The sequence below is a fragment of the Phaenicophaeus curvirostris genome, chromosome 12, assembly GCF_032191515.1.
Source record: "Phaenicophaeus curvirostris isolate KB17595 chromosome 12, BPBGC_Pcur_1.0, whole genome shotgun sequence".
Taxonomy (NCBI): Eukaryota; Metazoa; Chordata; class Aves; order Cuculiformes; family Cuculidae; genus Phaenicophaeus; species Phaenicophaeus curvirostris.
Genome location: NC_091403.1, coordinates 6,249,058 through 6,266,450, shown reverse-complemented (window position 1 = coordinate 6,266,450; position 17,393 = coordinate 6,249,058). Strand labels below are relative to the sequence as shown.

The window sequence follows — 17,393 nt, the reverse complement described above, 5'->3', positions numbered from 1 at the left end:
CTTCAAGGACTGGATGTCATGCAGAGGGACCACGATAAGCTGGAGAAGTGGGGCTGTGCGAACGTCATGAGGTTCAACAAGGCCATGTGCAAGGTCCTACACCTGGGTCAGGGCAATCCCTGATTCCAGTATATGATGGGGGATGACGTGAATGAGAGGAGCTCTACAGAGAAGGACTTGGGAGTGCTGATTGATGAGTAGCTCGACATGAGCCAAAAGTGTGTGTTTGCAGCCCAGGCTAACCGTGTCCTGGGCTGCATCAAAAGCAGTGTGGCCAGCAGGTCAAGGGGGGAGATTCTACCCCTCTATTCCTATCTTGTGAGACCTCATCTGGAGTATTGTGTCCAGTTATGGAATCCTTAACATAAGAAGGAGATGGAAATGTTGGAATGGGTCCAGAGGAGGCTACAAGGATTATGCGAGGGCTGGAGCACCTCCCATATGAGGACAGGCTGAGAGAGTTGAGGTTGATCAGCCTGGAGAAGAGAAGGCTCGGAGGAGATCTTAGAGTGACCTTCCAGTGCCTGAAGGGGCTACAGGAAAGCTGGGGAGGGACTGTTCACAAAGGCTTGTGGCGATAGGACAAGAGGCAACAGGTATAAACTGGAGAGGGGCAGATTTAGACTAGACATAAGGAAGAATTTCTTCACTATGAGAGCAGTGAGGTGCTGGCCCAGGTTGCTCAGGGAAGCTGTGGCTGCCCCACCTCCGGAGGTAGAATCATAGAATCATAGAATAACCAGGTTGGAAGAGACCCACGGGATCATCGAGTCCAACCATTCCTATCAAACACTAAACCATGCCCCTTAGCACCTTGTCCACCCGTGCCTTAAACACCTCCAGGGAAGGTGAATCAACCCTTTCCCTGGGCAGCCTCTGCCAGTGCCCAATGACCCTTTCTGTGAAATTTTTTTCCTAATGTTCAGCCTAAACCTCCCCTGGCGGAGCTTGAGGCCATTCCCTCTCATCCTGTCCCCTGTCACTTGGGAGAAGAGGCCAGCACCCTCCTCTCTACAACCTCCTTTCAGGTAGTTGTAGAGAGCAATGAGGTCTCCCCTCAGCCTCCTCTTCTCCAGGCTAAACACCCCCAGCTCTCTCAGCCGCTCCTCATAAGGCCTGTTCTCCAGCCCCTTCACCAGCTTTGTTGCTCTTCTCTGGACTCGCTCCAGAGCCTCAACATCCTTCTTGTGGTGAGGGGCCCAGAACTGAACACAGGATTCGAGGAGCGGTCTCACCAGTGCCGAGTCCAGAGGGAGAAGAACCTCCCTGGACCTGCTGGCCACGCCGTTTCTGATCCAAGCCAAGATGCCATTGGCCTTCTTGGCCACCTGGGCCCCTGCTGGCTCATGTTCAGTCGCTGTCAACCAACACCCCCAGGTCCCTCTCCTCCAGGCAGCTTTCTAGACAGACTTCTCCTAGCCTGTAGCTGCCCAGGGTTGTTGTGCCCCAAAGGTGTTCAAGGCCAGGCTGGATGGGCCTTGTGCAGCCAGGTCTGGTGGGAGGTGTCCTTGCCCGTGGCAGGGGGTGGAACTGGATGGGCTTTAAGGTCCCTTCCAACCCAAATTATTCTATAATATTTAAATAGATAATAGGTTAGCAACGTGTAACAAATAATTTCTTCCTTCAACAGGGGGATGGAGGAAAACAGCACCACGAGGCAAAACTCTTGACACCTGAGGATGGAACCACGCGGTTGGGGCTTCTAGTGGACACGCACCCAGTTGCCTCTCGAGAGATCATATTCGGATTCGACGGCCTTTTCGGCGAGGCCTTCGCGTCACACGGCATTTCTGCAGCAACACAGCCGCGCGCAGGGCTGGGCGCAGCCTGCGGGATTCGAACCCGGGTCCCGGCAGGGCTCGAACCCTCGTCTCGGCGGCGGCGGGTCTCGAACCCGCGGCGGGCGGGCGGGCGGGCGGCGCAGGCGCGCTGGCGGCGGGGCCGGGGGCTGCCGGGTGCCGGCGCGGGGGCGGCCGTGGCCGTGGCGGCGGCTCCTCGGCGTCCGCGGGGCGATGTAGGCGCCGCGTCCTGAGGCGCGATGGCCGGGCCGGGGCTGTGGGCGAGCGTCAGGTCGGTGCTGCGGCGCGGCCGGGACCCGCCGTTCCTGAACGACTCGAGCGCCTTCGACTTCTCGGACGAGGCGGGGGACGAGGACTTCCCGCGGTTCAACAAGCTGCGGGTGGTGGTGTCGGACGAGGGCTCCGAGGCCCCCGAGGAGCCGGGGGAGCGGCCCGGGCCCTGCAGCGGCTGCCGCGGCCGCCGCGAGCGCTCGGGGCAGCGCGGGGCCAAGAAGCGGCTGGCGCTCGCCGCCCTCCTCTACCTCCTCTTCATGGCCGGGGAGCTCGTGGGTGAGTGCGGCAGCGGGGTCGCGCCCGGCCCCGGGAGATGGAGCTGCTGGAGCGGGGCCAGAGGAGGCTGCGGGGATGGTGCGAGGGCTGGAGCAGCTCCCGTACGGGGACAGGCTGGTGTTGGGGGTGTTCAGCCTGGAGAGGGGAAGGCTCTAAGGAGACCTTATAGCGACCTTCCAGTACCTGGAGGGGCTGCAGGAAAGCTGGGGAGGGGCTGTTCACAAAGGCTTGTGGCGATAGGACAAGAGGCAATGGGTATAAACTGGAGAGGGGCAGATTTAGACTAGACCTAAGGAGGAATTTCTTCCCTATGAGAGCAGTGAGGCGCTGGCCCAGGTTGCCCAGGGAAGCTGTGGCTGCCCCATCCCTGGAGGGGTTCAAGGCCAGGCTGGATGGGGCCTTGGGCAGCTGGTCTGGTGGGAGGTGTCCCTGCCCAGGGCAGGGGCTTTGGAATTAGATGACCTTTAATATTCCAACACGAACCGTCCTATGATTTTATGACAGCAGGGAGAGCAGTCGCAAGTTCAGAGAGTGAGGAGGAGCAAGGTCCATCTGTGTGTTCCGTGCCAGAAAGAGGAGTTTGCAGGTTCGCTTCCCTGTATCTCAGCAATACCCCTCAATGGCATGGAGTACATATTTTTTAATACGCTTGATGGCTTTTTATTTCTCCCCTTCTTTAAGTTTGTAATGTGTTTTTGTCAAGGGAAAAGCAGCATTTCACTACTGATGTAAATAAAAGAAGATGAATAATTTCATCCATGTTTTTTTTTTCTAATTACTGCTATAAAATCTTGCTGCGTTTCTAACCAGAGGAGAAGGGGGAAATACAGTTTATAAGTGTGACATTTACCATACTAACAAAACCAACATTGGGAGGTATTTGTCCTTATTCACAAGATACAGCAATACACCCTGTTATTTACAACTGAAAAGACAAATCTTGAGCTATAAATAACAATCCCGTGCAGAAACTGCTCTCTTGACAACTTCCCAATGGCCTTCTGTGCTCTGGACTACCATATGCTTCACCCAGACATAACTCTTATGATCAAAGTCAGCTTTTAACACTTTTCATTACAGCATGTAAGAATATCAGGCAGCCTGGTTAAATTCTTTGTGGCTTTTGTTTGTTAGTAGTTGGCAGAAGTATGGTAGGTTTTACCTGGAATTTTGTTCCTACATGAGCATCTGATTGTTGTTGGTCAGAAGGTGCTCAAGTTTAGCTTTTATTGCTCCCTCATAAAAGCATGCTGGTGTTTGCTGTTCAGATTGAAGAGAACCTGTGCATTATACATCAGCCTGTACCTAACAACTGTGCTTTATTTAATAGGCTATAGTAGTGTAGGCTTGAAAATTAAATTTGAAGGTCTCTTCAATGTACTGATGAGCTATTAAATATGAAACCCTTGCTGTTATCTAATAATTTTTAAAAAGGACAGTATTTATCTTTTAATCTCTGTCCACTTATCAATTTATTATCAATGTACTGTTACCGTCTGTCTTTTGGATACATCCATGCCAGGACAACTGCCTGCTGGGTGCTCAGCAGGAACGCTTGAACTCCCTTGCTCGCCTTCCCCTGACATAAAGTAGTGGGGAGCGTTACACAGTGCCAGTACATTGGCATGTAGGCTGATCCAGGTCTCCCTAGCAACTATAACAATTAATTCCTTCCATATTAGCATACAAGTCTAAATCTGAGCTGATCAGATGAATTATTTGCCATACTTCACTAGGATTAAAAAAAAAAACAACAAAGTCACAAACACTTTCTGGAAGTAAAACCAGAGATATCTCAGGTGTGTTAACATGGGACCTACATCCTCCTCACTGATGCAAACCTGATCAGTAACGACTGAAGAACTGCTGTTTGCTTCTGTGAAGTGAGCTCGTGCTCTTGGATCACTTGTCCTAGGACAGTAGTGAATTATATCATTAAGACAGAAGCTTCTACAAGATGGAGCAAAATCATTGCTTGAGTATAAATAATACAGATTGTCTCACATTTATAAAAAAAAGTCCCTAGGAGAAATGGTCCATTTTTCAGAGGCAAACCAGAATACTGACTGTATCTGCGCCAGTTTTATTCAGGTCCTTATTTCAAGAATGTGAGTTGTTGGTTGTGGTCATATCGGAGCTCTGATACGTGCTGAATTTATTTCATCTGAAGGGCCCCATATTGAAGAGTGTTTCTGAGCTGTTGGCAGCTTTATGCTGAAGTCACTAAGAGTCTATCTGTTGGGGGCTTTGGATCTGGTGCATGCTAAACCTCTCCATAGCTGGTGTAGGGAGAACTCTAGAAATAATAGGCATCGAGAGTAAAAAGATTTCCTTATCACTGTCACATCATCTGCTCTTTCTCCCTTACAACCAGGACTTCTGCAGACTCAGCTTGGCGCGATGATTTGTTTGTACAAAACATTCCTATGTAGCGTGGGCTCATCCTTTGCAGGTTTATATCTGTTCCCAGCCCTGTTTCATTGTTTGAGCACCGAGGGCCAGACCCATAAGATATTCAGACATCCAACTTCCACAGAGGACTTGGATATCTCTATAAATAGAGGGTATCTCTGTAATTTTGTGGATCTTGACCTGAATGACTTGTCACAGGACAAATAATCAGCAGCAGAACGAGTAATTAAGGAAGGAGTCCTCAAGTCCTGTGTTGGTGCTCTATCTGTTTTAATTCATTTCGCTCCAGACCTGTATTGTGTTCTGTCCGGTTGGTTTCAAATTTTGGAACTTTTAAATGGATCTGTAGCTCAGGAAACTTTAATCATACAGGACATTTAACTGACTTCTTTCTGTGATCTTTGACAGATTTGAGTTTCTGAGAAAAAGGCAGAAGGCTCTGTCAGACAATTAATTTGTTCAGTAAAAATCTTTCTGCTGTCTCTTACCAATGCCAAGATGAAGGAAATCTTGTTTGTGTAGCTTTTTTGTGAAATCTTGATTGGCATTGTAGAGTAGAGCCAAACTCATTACCCCAGCGCACCTCAGTGTTTGTTGTTTAATTTGATGAACAGTCATTGTAAAAGTCAGATAACAGCTTACGCTTTGTGGCAACTATTTTGCTTCAAGAAATGGAAAACATAGTTCGCTTTTCTGACAGGTTTATGATGTTTTCAGCTATATTTAGAGATTTCTAATTGATCATCCATGAGGAGGACTGCTGTCCTTCGTGGGTCACTGAAAGCAGTGGTGAGCCATCAAGCTGTCTGTTTGTAAAGGTTATAGGTGTCTTATTTTTTCCAAGTTGCCAGTCACGTTTAAAGAGCTGTCGGGCAGTACCTTTATCCAAGCAATGAACCGATACACCTGGAAACAGAGAACTTTAGATTTCAGAATTTCATTAATCTAAATTATTTTTTCTTAATCAACATGCTGCATCATGATTAGCTTTAGTACCTGAAATCCTTCTTTATAATTTTTTTTAAAAGTCTTTGAAAGTGAGAGACTAGCTGAAATAGAATTGACTCATCTTGAACTGAAGTGATTCTCAGAACTAACGCATGTGAATTAACATACATACTTGAAATGATCATACATGTAAACAACTGCATTGAATGTCTTTAGATATAAATTATTTTCTTGTGTGTTGACTGTAAAAGAGGCTGAGTTGCACATTTCTAAGTCGTATTTCTTTAAATCGTGCGAGAACACAAATTAATTCAGAAAGGAAAGGCGTAACTCATTTTTAGTCAAAAAGCTGCTGAGTTGCAAAATGTTAAAATCTCATTATTTCTGAGCTGTGATGGCCTTTGGAAAATTTCAGCTTCAGAAGAATTTGACTTTGAAACTTAGGAACAACTGAAAGGGGGGGTGTGGAGGAAAGGGACTGCTTGAGATGGGGTGTTTGGTAGTTTCCCCACAGTATAAGCAGTACTACAGTGCCAGCCACGCTGTTGGGTTTGGCTGGGGAGGGGAGTGGAGCTCTATCTGCAGGTGTGTTCATGCAAACACCCACAGCTACTTTCCCCCCAGGCCCCCTCCAACTTTAATTGTATATGAAGATACCTTTACTTGAAATGTTAGTTGCCAAATGGCAGACCAGCTGCGTCTTTTGCTCAGTAGAATTTACAGGCTGAATGACAATCTCAAGGTAAAAAGAGAAACTAAGTCATAGCTGAGCTAACACTAAATATGTGATTTCTTCTGAGAAAATGGGCTTGCCTTCATACATATGGTAGATAACACAGCCTGTCCTTGATTCCCCTTTGGATAAGGGATGCTTAAGAGAGAGGCGCATTGTTTAAATCTCTCACCCATCCTGTAGTGGTGTTAGCAGTTGAATTGGAACGAAGTTATTTGTCTCAATGCAGCTCATAATTATGAGAAAAAATAGTGGTAATAAATAACCAAGCAAAATGCTGTGCAAGTGAAAGTCATTGTCTGCAATATATATTGGCAGAACTTATACACTCCTGCCAGGACAGGGAATGATGAAGATTAAAAGATAATGTAATAAAAATGAAGAGGTGGCCGGGTACATTTCATTGCCATTGAATCACTAGATTTTGTCCCCGTTCTATAATGTCAAAATAATTAACAGATGTAGCTTAATAAAAGAATCTGCTGACTAAAAACATATGCAATAATATAGAGAGAAGAGATACTAAACTGTTTTGGGCCTGATCTTGTAAACATTACGATGCAAGTAGTCTCTGTGAGAATAATGGGAGTGAATCCCTTCCATGTTACTCTTAATAGAACGCACACTTCACTGCACTTCTGACTATGGTAGCTTTAAATCATAGCATGGCATTTTGATTGTAATGGCAAAACCCCCTCTTTAGTGATTATGAGAAAGGCTCTCATACACTTAATGCACTGTTCTGAAAATAAATAACCATAAGCTATGCCAAGAGGCTATTATCTAGAATCATTAATGTCATACATCCTGATTTTTCACCCTTGTTTTCAGGTGGATACGTTGCTAACAGCCTCGCAATTATGACAGACGCACTTCATATGTTAACTGACCTTAGCGGTATTATTTTGACCCTGCTTGCTCTCTGGCTCTCTGCAAAGTCTCCCACAAAGAGGTTCACTTTTGGATTTCATCGCTTAGGTAAGTAGATATCAGCTATTGCTATTAACGGAGTATTTTAAGCAACAACTATAAAGATGACCTAATTCTAGAAGAATAGGTACCTAGAAAAAAAATACCAACAAACCTAAAAGTTTACTTGAGTTTTAACATGCTGACTGGAACATCCTGTCACTGGCCATTGTGGATCCACTACATAGGTTGTGTTGCCACAAGGGAAGAGATAATAAAAATTAATTATTTAAATTTCACACCTCAGCCACAAGTGAAGTTTGATGATTGAGGTTCACTCACTGGGAGCAGGATGAGTCTCTCCATCTCTGTGGAACTAAGACTTAGCAAATTCAGAGTTAAATTATAAATGCTTGGTTCATCTTCCATATTAAAGAGGAAGGTTGGGGAAGTGGATACATGACGACATCGTAAATACGACTTCCTACAAATGAACAGAGACCTAAAGAAGTTTAAAAAGAGTTGAGGAGGGAAGCTGTCCTCAGCAAGGACAAGGGTGGATGTACAGCTGTGTTTCACAGCCTGTCCGTTGTTACTGGGCTGTTGCATCAGGTCAGGCCCCAGTCCACCTTTGTGCTTTGGAATTGAGGCTCCTGAGCAAAAGTGGGTCACGTTCTTTGGTCACTCACTGCTACACCACTGTTACTGCTGCTGAGACACACTGAGGAGCTTGTTGGTGCTGGATCTGTACGTGTCAGTTGTTGTTCACAACAGATTATTGCCCATTGACTTCAGTAGAATTACGACAGTGGGAAAGGTCACATTCAATGTGAAAAATGATATCTTAGTCCAGAACTGAAAAGTCCTGTAGAGCTTATTATTAGAGAGCTCTGCCTTGCCAGTCGCTGGATAAATCAGTATTCTGCAATCCCCAAATGACACAAAGCAAAGGTGAAAATGTCCCATGGTTTGCAGTTTAAGTTACTTAAACTCTACCCATTTTAGGTGTCTGTAAAAAGAATCATAAACAGAATTATGTACTAAACCTTGGCAAGGTATTTTCAGGATTTGTTAATTCATGTTTGGAAATGTAATGATGATAAAGGGTGCTTACATGTGGTTGTTAACTGGATATAAAAATTCATAATGTACAGCTGCAGATCTTGCAGACATTTTACAAAAACCTTCAATGTTTATGTTACATGAAATGGATAATTTCTAGTGTCACAGTTTGCTACTCCTGCTCTATGCTTTCAATAGTGTTTGTTTTTCAAGGAATTTCTAAGTCTTGTGTAGTCATTATTTGCAATTCTTTCTTTGGCTGCTAGAACAGAGCAGCAGAATTCAACTCCATCACTCCTAGTCATTTGTCATCAGTTAGTCACTAATGCATGAATGCATAACTCTACACTAGCAAAGATCTTTGAGGCTTAGCAAGAAAGCATTAACAATGCCAGCATTTCACATTACAAGCTTTTCTTTCAAGAAATTTTAATTTTGCGATAGCAGCTCGCCTAATACTGAAACCCGACCTTGCAGCTCTGCCTCTGGCATTTGCTCATACTCTCCACAAGGACGTTTGCTAGCACTTTTATGTACTTTAACCCTACTTAGAAATGTTTTGAGTAGTTTATGTGTCTCTGTAAGTTTTCTAAAACCAAATAGCACATGCATTGAACCTGTCCTGGCTTAGCTTAAAACAGGAGTTAATCTTAAGAAAAACAAACAAAACTTATTTAACCATTACAATCTTACTCAGTTCTGTAAATTTTCACTGGCTTTTCAATGAATTAACTCGAGGGCTCCATAGCAGGTTGCAAACAACTCCTTGAGGGTTCCTGCCACCTCACTTTCTGTATCTTCCCCCCCTGCATTTTACTGCCAAGAAAAATACTGGCCAGTCTGATCCAGTAGTGGCCTGTGGGCTGGGTCTGGCCCACAGAATTAGTTTGTATTGCCCACCATCTTCTCCCTGGAGAAGACAAGGAGCAGTTTCTTAGTTCTGTGACAGTTACCCTACGTTTCCTGCTGCCCAGTGGCAGTAAGTGGTGAAGCACTAAAATAGGCTGTAGAGCCTCCACAGTTGGAAATTGTCAAAACCCTACTGGACACAGCCCTGAGCAAACTGCTGTTGTTGACCCTGCTCTGAGCAGGACTGCAGTGTCTCCAGGGATTCCTTCCTACCTCAGCCTCAGCAAGGAAAAGTGGGTAAAGGCCCTGCAAGAGACCCCCAGACCTTGGCTGAGGGTCTGCAAATACAAAAGATGAGGTGGTTCAAAATTACTGAACGTACTCTCAAAGTCACATTTGTGAAATTTATTTGCTTGATTTCCGACACCCAATCTGAACACCGTGCCCTGAGGGCCCGGTTTCACACATCAGTGAATGCTGGCAATGGAACAAAGCTGCTTCTTGGATATATCCTCACTGTAACACATTTTTCCAAATAACCTGTATGTAAGGAGCTTGTCAGCAAACAATATGAGCTGAACAATCGCTTGAATTTCATGAGAGAGATATTTAAACATGACAGAATGTTAAAAATAGGGTACAGATTGAACATCTGTCACAGAGAAAAATGCGGAGCATTTGTTTAAAGCAGGGGATGTGCAAGAAGTATCTCATCGCTGACCTGCTTTGCATTAAGTTTTAAGACAATCTGTACATACAGCAAACATGAAAACATTCTAACAAACAGCATTTCTGGTGCTCATTATGACTTTTGTTTGCAGAAAGATGAATTTTCAATCTTTTTCCCATAAACACTGCATGGTAAATACAACAGACCTATTAGTTGTCTTGTCATATTCCAGAATGAAATTAGCACTAGCTTTCATTTATTTGAATTCTTTTTGAATACATAATATGTATGCTCCATCTTCAGTTCTATTCCATTTTCAGTGGCAAAAAGGAAGCTGACAGATGCAGGAGTGGGTTAGAGAAGTGAAGACAAAAAAATTGAAATTGCAGTCAAGTCTATAAAGGATTATGTTCTTGAAGCTGAAAATAGTTCTGTTTCACTACCAAGTGGAGATACCTCCTTCTCAGCAAGACGATGGGCAGATTTAGGTGTAGATATGGAACTTGGCATGTTTCCATTGCTGCAGAGACAACAGGATCAGTCAGTCCATGGAGACAGGGCATAGTTCACTTCACAAGAAGTGAAAGATCTTAGCACAAATCTATAATGCTGACATGTTGATGACTCTGTGAAAGAAACTGCAAGGGAAACACTGGTTTCCATTGCAGAAAACACGGTTTTAGATTGGTAAACCCCAATACATTATTTCTCCAGTAAATGCTCATCTGCTGTAGCTTCACAGTTTTTTTAAAAAGCATTCTAGGAACCCTTCTAAGCAGTGTATTATTTTTTTTAAGGCTGTTGCTCTGAATAATCTGCCTGCTTTGTAAAGAACGCTACCACTTGCATGGGTATTTCCAGGATTTTCATGTTGCTCTGAAATCATCTGAGATTGTGACAGTTGCTTTTCAGAGCCTTGTTACTGCCTGGTAATGCTGGTGCTCATCCAGGCACTGACACGCTACTGAACAGCTGAATGCGTTGGTGTGAGTTTCTTCTCCCATAATGATATTAAAAATTCAGGGTATGGATCAAGTGATTTTTGGATATTAAAATGCTTATGTAGCTGCATGTTTTTAACTGTAATATGCAACAAATAAGATTAAGGCAGTCCTGTGTTAGAAGTGACATCTTCTGCGGTAACCAAAGTTGTAGCGCACGCTAACAGATTGAAAGCAGAAGGAGAAGTGCAGTAATTCTCAGATCAGCATTCGAAGAGCGATGGTGCAGCCAAGAGCAAAATTTTGCTCTTACTAGGGAATAAATGAGGGCAATGTATGGAACAACAACCACTACAGTTCCAAGTAAATTAATTCCAACTCTGATCTTTGAATTCATACAGGAAGGGTAGGATCCCAGTGATCCATCTGGCAAGTGACAGCAAAGTGCATTACGCATAATGATTACAGATTCCTCAGGCATGACTGGGGATTGACAGGCAGTACAGTGGATCTACCACTAAGATTTTCTCGGTCCTTTTTGTAGAGCCCCGTATTAAATCACTTATAAGTGAAACAGTCTTTTAACTGGACCAGTGTTTTCTCTGTCAGGGACCTTCCCTTCTTCTCTCTCTTTTTTATATATATTTTTTTTAAAGTTTCAGCTGCAACAGGGCAAGTGTTTTCAGAACACGAAGCTAGAGGGTAGAAGTATGTTTATGTTAAAAGAAATCTAGTGACCCATTTGTAAATACCTGTATTCTTTATAGCAGGATCCTAAAATTGCAGTGTGGGCTCATCCTCCTCAGGTTTATGTAGACTGTTACCAGCCCAGTTTCATGACTTGGACACTAAGGCAGACAGCACTGAAGTCCAGACTTATGAAATATTCAGGGCTATTTATCTCACATCAGAACAGCAGGAACCTTGTAGAGAGCTGTAACCACTTCCCACAGATGTAAATGGCAGCAGATGGTCCAGGACAATGAAATACTAGTTTTTTTTCTTAACTTCCTAATTTCTCTTCGTTTAGATGTATGTGCCCTTTTGAAAGTCCTTACTGATCAGATAAAACTTCTACACCAAAATGTTGGTCATAACGCTCTTTCTTTTGTGAAATATGATTAAACGTTAGTAAACATTAGATAATGTTAAACCAGCATATTACAGCAATACAGAAACTTACACTAAGCAATCCTTCATAGCTGAAGTCCGCAATAAATAACACGTATGTCAAGAAGCATAGGAGTCATAAATCTGACAAGTTTGCACTGTTTAGTTCCTTAATATTTTTATAATTTTTTTCTCCATTCTAAATTCAAAAGGATAAAGAAAAGTAATTTTTAAATCCAGCCTAATAGTGTGGGCACTTGAAATCAAGCTTTCTCTTATTTATAGATGGGCTGGTGATGCCTGAGATCACTCATCGCCCTCTCCCCTGGCCTTTGTGACTTCTCAGGCAAAAACGCTGGGTTGTCTGAAGAAGTCAGAGTCATCACCTGTGCAAAAGTTTTCAGAGAAAATATAATTGGAGGGATATAGTGACATGGAAGTGTGAAGGAGTTGATTAGAACAAATCCCTTTTTGTAAATCTTATTTTATGAGTTTTATTTACTGCACAATTTGTTAATTGTGTGTTAGGGTCATAATACACACAAAATAATTAAAATAATTAAGGCTCCGTCCACATTTTAACTTGGAAATAGAAATAGATCTGAGACTTGCTTTTGTAATGTTGTTTCCTTTCTGTTTGCAGAAGTACTGTCAGCTATCATCAGTGTATTGCTGGTCTATATTCTTATGGCATTCCTCTTGTATGAAGCTGTTCAAAGAACTATCCATATGGACTATGAAATAAATGGCGATATCATGCTGATTACAGCAGCCGTTGGTGTTGCAGTTAACCTAATGTAAGACCTCCCTTTCTCTCCATTAACACTCATAAATGTATTTCAGAATAAGCTGCTAATTCATTCATGGCCTGTAACTTTCTCATGGGATGTAATGTTGCTGGATCTCCTCATTTTCATAAGTAAGACAAAAAATGATACCGAGCATTACTTTTTCAATTCTTTTGTTTAAAAGGAAAGAAAAAGAAAAAGCAACAAAAACCCTAGAGCCAAACCCTAGAGCCTGTTTCTTGGAGCGTTTTTCTTCTCTCGCTTTCAGAATGGGGTTTTTGCTGAATCAATCTGGCCACCTTCACTCCCACTCTCATTCTCACGTACCTGCGTCGAACGCTCCTCACACAGCCCACAGCAGCAACCACGGTCACAGCAGCCTTGCCGTGAGAGCAGCATTTGTACATGCCCTTGGGGACCTGGTGCAAAGCATCGGCGTGCTCATAGCTGCATACATCATACGCTTCAAGGTAAGGAACTGCTCATCCTTAAGGCACGGTGGAAGTGAAGAACTTTCAGCTCTGATGATTAAATTAAAAAGGGATTTGTTTTTATAAGTTATTACAAAGTACTTTGTGATATTTTATTGTAGGCTTCAAACATTAGTGAAAAATAAGCAAAGACAATCTATTATGTATTTTAAAGAATCATAGAATCACCCGGTTGGAAAAGACCCATCAGATCATCGAGTCCAACCATTCCCATCAATCACTAAGCCATGCTCCTCAGCACCTCATCCACCTGTCCCTTAAACACCTTCAGGGAAGGTGACTCAACCCCCTCCCTGGGCATCCTCTGCCGGTGCCCAGTGACCCTTTCCGTGAAAAATTTTTTCCTAATGTCCAGCCTGAACCTCCCCTGGCAGAACCTGAGGCCATTCCCTCCTGTCCTGTTTGTAACTATTCAAACAAAAAGAAATATTCATGAAAGTTGGAGCTAGAAGTACCTGTTTTGTCTGAGTCACGTTTTTATAAATGAGCTTATTTTCATATATCCTTTAACACTTTGGAACTTCCCTTGCAGCCGGAATACAAGATTGCTGATCCTATATGTACATATATATTCTCCATACTCGTGGTTTTGACAACAGTTCGAATTCTGCGAGACACAGGAGTAATTATTCTGGAAGGTAAGATCCCTGCACAGTCTGCAGCACTTTACCTGTCAAATACCAGTGAGCACTGGCATTTGTTTGACCTCACAATCACCGTCTCTAACCAAGTGGATTGTGTCTGGAGACCTGTTTATCCTGCCTGCCGCCTTAGGCTGTTTGGTTCATGATTGCTTATCTTGAGGTGCTGCAGTCTTTTCACGTTCTTGACTGTGGCCAGAATGACCCAAGTGCTTGCTCTGCTCACACTTTACCATCAAGATATGGTAAAGCGAAATGCATAGAACTTCCTGTAGTGGCTGTTGATTAAACTAACTGAACATTTCACACAGTCAGTCCCACACTTTAACTTTAATTACTGGTAAAGTTGCTAACTACTTCCAACAGCACAAATATAAACTCTTTTGACATTGAAATTTGTCATGGTATTTCAAAAGCTACTGAGAGTCTGCAAAGACAGAATTAATTTTATCTTATGTGTGGTGTCACAGGAGTTCCAAGACATTTAAGCGTCGATCGCATTAAGGAAGACTTGATGAAAATTGAAGATGTTTATTCTATAGAAGATTTAAATGTTTGGTCTCTCACTGCAGGAAAAACAACTGCCATAGTCCACTTGCAACTAGGTAAGCTGCTGCATAGCCTAATTCTAAATTAAATATAAGTGTATAAAAAAAAATCTCCACTTTGTCTCTATAATGCTATTTAAGTTGAACCAGGAAATATCATTCTTGGGGGAAAAAAAAAACCTACCAACTGTGGACTGTGGCTTTATACAGTGAGATATAGAACTGTGCAAGGAAGGTATTCATACTGAAACATTGAAGACAGATTCTTTGGGTAGGAAAAAGAAAATTCTCCTCAGAAATAAATTCCTTTATTTTGTCCAGGGAAAGACAGGGTGAAGTTCTAATATGGAACAATCCGACATATGAAAAAAGAAATACATTTTGCCAAAACATGCTAATTTAGACATCTAACAGTACTATGAATGTTACTTCTTAGAAGGAAAGCTCATTTTTTTTTGAGGGGGTGGTGAGTGGTGTCTAACATACAGATTTGTTGAGATGTGATTCTAGTTAGAGGATATAGACTTAAAGGTGTAAAATAATCATAGAATCATAGAGTGGTTTGAGTTGGAAGGGACCTTAAAGCCCATCCAGTTCCAAACCCACTGCCATAGGCAGGAACACCTCCCACTGGATCAGGGTGCTCAGAGCCCCATCCAACCTGGCCTTGAATGCCTCCAGGGATGGGGCAGCCACAGCTTCCCTGGGCAACCTGGGCCAGGGCCTCAGCACCCTCATTGTTAAGAATTTCCTGTTAACGTCTAATCTACATCTTCCCCTCTCCAATTTGCAGCCATCCCCCCTAGTCCTATCACTCCAGACCTCTGTAAAAAGCCCCTCCTCAGCTTTCTTGTAGGCCCCCTTAAAGTACTGGAAGGTCACTATAAGGTCTCCTTGGATTAGATATAGCGACTACAGAACAATATTAAATCGAGTGTGAACAACGGTTATTCTACTTGGTAACACTGATAAAATCGAGAACAGCTGGATTGTACAGGCGTCTTGATGAATGAAATCTGTTAATTACTTCCTTGATTTTCTAGTTCCTGGTAGTTCATCTAAATGGGAAGAAGTTCAGTCCAAGGCTCGACAACTGCTGCTGAACACCTTTGGGATGTACAAATGCTCTGTCCAGCTTCAGAGCTACAAACAGGAAATGAGCAAAACCTGTGCGAGTTGTCAGAGCTCCAGTGCCTAATTTCATGTGTTTTGGGAACTGCTGCCTTATTCTTTATCTTGTAGTCAAAGACTGAGAGCAATAAATGCAAAATGAAAATGATCAATAGAAACCATTAATATGTGGATTTGTACCACGTAATGTGCAGCTGGGAGAACTGGTATTGCAAAAAGTGCAGTGGTTGTCCCACGGAACAAGTACTCACTCTCTCCCTTGTACTTGTTTATTCAATTTATTATGATTTTGAGTCAAAGCTGTTTTCAGGTTATTGTTTACAAACCGCAACGTGGCTCGGCCGATACCTCACGAATTACAGTCCAATATTGTCCTTTAATAACTACATACCACAAAGTACCTGCACTCCAAATGGAGCGTCCAGTATTCAGTATTTCAGTTGAAAGTCTCTAACGGTGATGATGCCAACGTTCCATAACGTGCCATGATTCCTGAATTCATTTTGCAGTTTTTTTGCAATAGTGATTTTCACGTGGTATCTTAAGCTCTAATGCGTACCGTGCTAGTTGAATTCTTTTGGATACTGTCTTTTTAAAGACACTGCAGAATACAGAATTTACTGTACCCAGACTAGAAAGTTAGCTTTAATCTGGGCATACAGAGATCTAGACAGGAAGATCCTTGCCCAGACTTCTGGTATTTAACTAGAGACCCAACAGTGGACCCAAAGTATTTTAAGTGATCAGTTCTCTTTAATGTATTTTAGAATAGGGTTTATACATTAGGTTATTTATTTTACGTTTTGACTTGTAAGATAAATTATTAATAATCTTGAATGTCTAAACCAACATTTGATTCACATTAAAAGGCCAGTTGAGTAGCATGCAGTCTAATTATAATTAATAAATGTCCTGTAATTGATAATTTTTCCATGATTAGTCCGTTTTAAAAGAAGAGTCAAGTGATGGAAACTACGCTTGATGTGGAGATACTCTCAAACAATCTCTAGCCATGCAAAACCCATGTGTTTAACAGGAAGTGGGGAGCAGAAGTTTTAGAAATGTACTGTTCCCTCAGTCCCAGACCTTTTCAGCTTTGCTTTGAGCACTGTATGGCAGTTCCATGACAGGAGTGCTGCTGCAACAGCAGGGCCCTACTACTTAGCTTTATGAATAAAGCAAAATCCAAGCAAGCTCAGTAACCTAATGGTGTTGGACAACCATATTGTAACAATCTAGAGAGGCTGAAAGGCCTTGTCTTACTTACAGAGGGATGAGGCAATTTGAGAAGATTTATTTATTCATCTGGACTTCATCTTCAAAGTCCACAAAACTGAATTGCTTAGCCTTATGGTGGAATCCTAGTTCTGTGAATGTACACAGAACAGTAAAACGTGACATTAAGCTATCATGTGCCTCAAGCTCAGATTCACTTCTGCTTCTGAAGTGATTTGCATCGGTGGAGCTAAGGGCAACAAGAATACGACCTGCAAAGTTCAGAAGACGGGAAGAACTTCGCTTCAAATATTTTTTTGCTTATTCTGTACTTTGATCTTTCTGCAGAACTTCCTCTGACATCAAAAGCAGGTCTCTGTCTGGATCAGAAAGGACAAGTTGTGCCCAGTAATAGGTAGTGTGATATTCAGCTGTGAATACTTAAGCTATTGTCTGTTTTGAAACTTGCTAGGGTTTCACATGTTCATGAGGCCGATCTGTACCTGCAGTTGGTGGCAACAATCTTAGCTTCTTTTCTCCCCTTTTTTGAGGTAGGGGTCACATTTTTATTGGTGAAAACCGAGAGCACGGTATTAA

The 17,393-nt window shown here is 42.8% G+C and overlaps 1 protein-coding gene across 1 annotated transcript; it reads left to right on the top strand.

The window, feature by feature from the left end:
* Positions 1-1,967: 1,967 nt before the first annotated feature.
* Positions 1,968-16,366, top strand: SLC30A4 (solute carrier family 30 member 4). Its single transcript, XM_069867005.1, has 7 exons — positions 1,968-2,348; positions 7,273-7,419; positions 12,626-12,779; positions 13,039-13,240; positions 13,794-13,899; positions 14,373-14,507; positions 15,494-16,366. The coding sequence occupies exons 1-7, from the start codon at positions 2,039-2,041 to the stop codon at positions 15,646-15,648; spliced, it is 1,209 nt and encodes a 402-aa protein (XP_069723106.1). The 5' UTR covers positions 1,968-2,038; the 3' UTR covers positions 15,649-16,366.
* Positions 16,367-17,393: the final 1,027 nt, after the last annotated feature.

What these genes read in the sequence shown, in the direction of transcription:
- SLC30A4 (XM_069867005.1), top strand. Translation starts at nt 2,039, where the DNA reads ATGGCCGGGCCGGGGCTGTGGGCGAGCGTCAGGTCGGTGCTGCGGCGC. An exon ending in GGTGTTGCAGTTAACCTAAT is followed by an intron (nt 12,780 to 13,038) that starts GTAAGACCTCCC and finishes TCTCGCTTTCAG; the next exon opens with AATGGGGTTTTTGCTGAATC. An exon ending in CATACATCATACGCTTCAAG is followed by an intron (nt 13,241 to 13,793) that starts GTAAGGAACTGC and finishes CTTCCCTTGCAG; the next exon opens with CCGGAATACAAGATTGCTGA.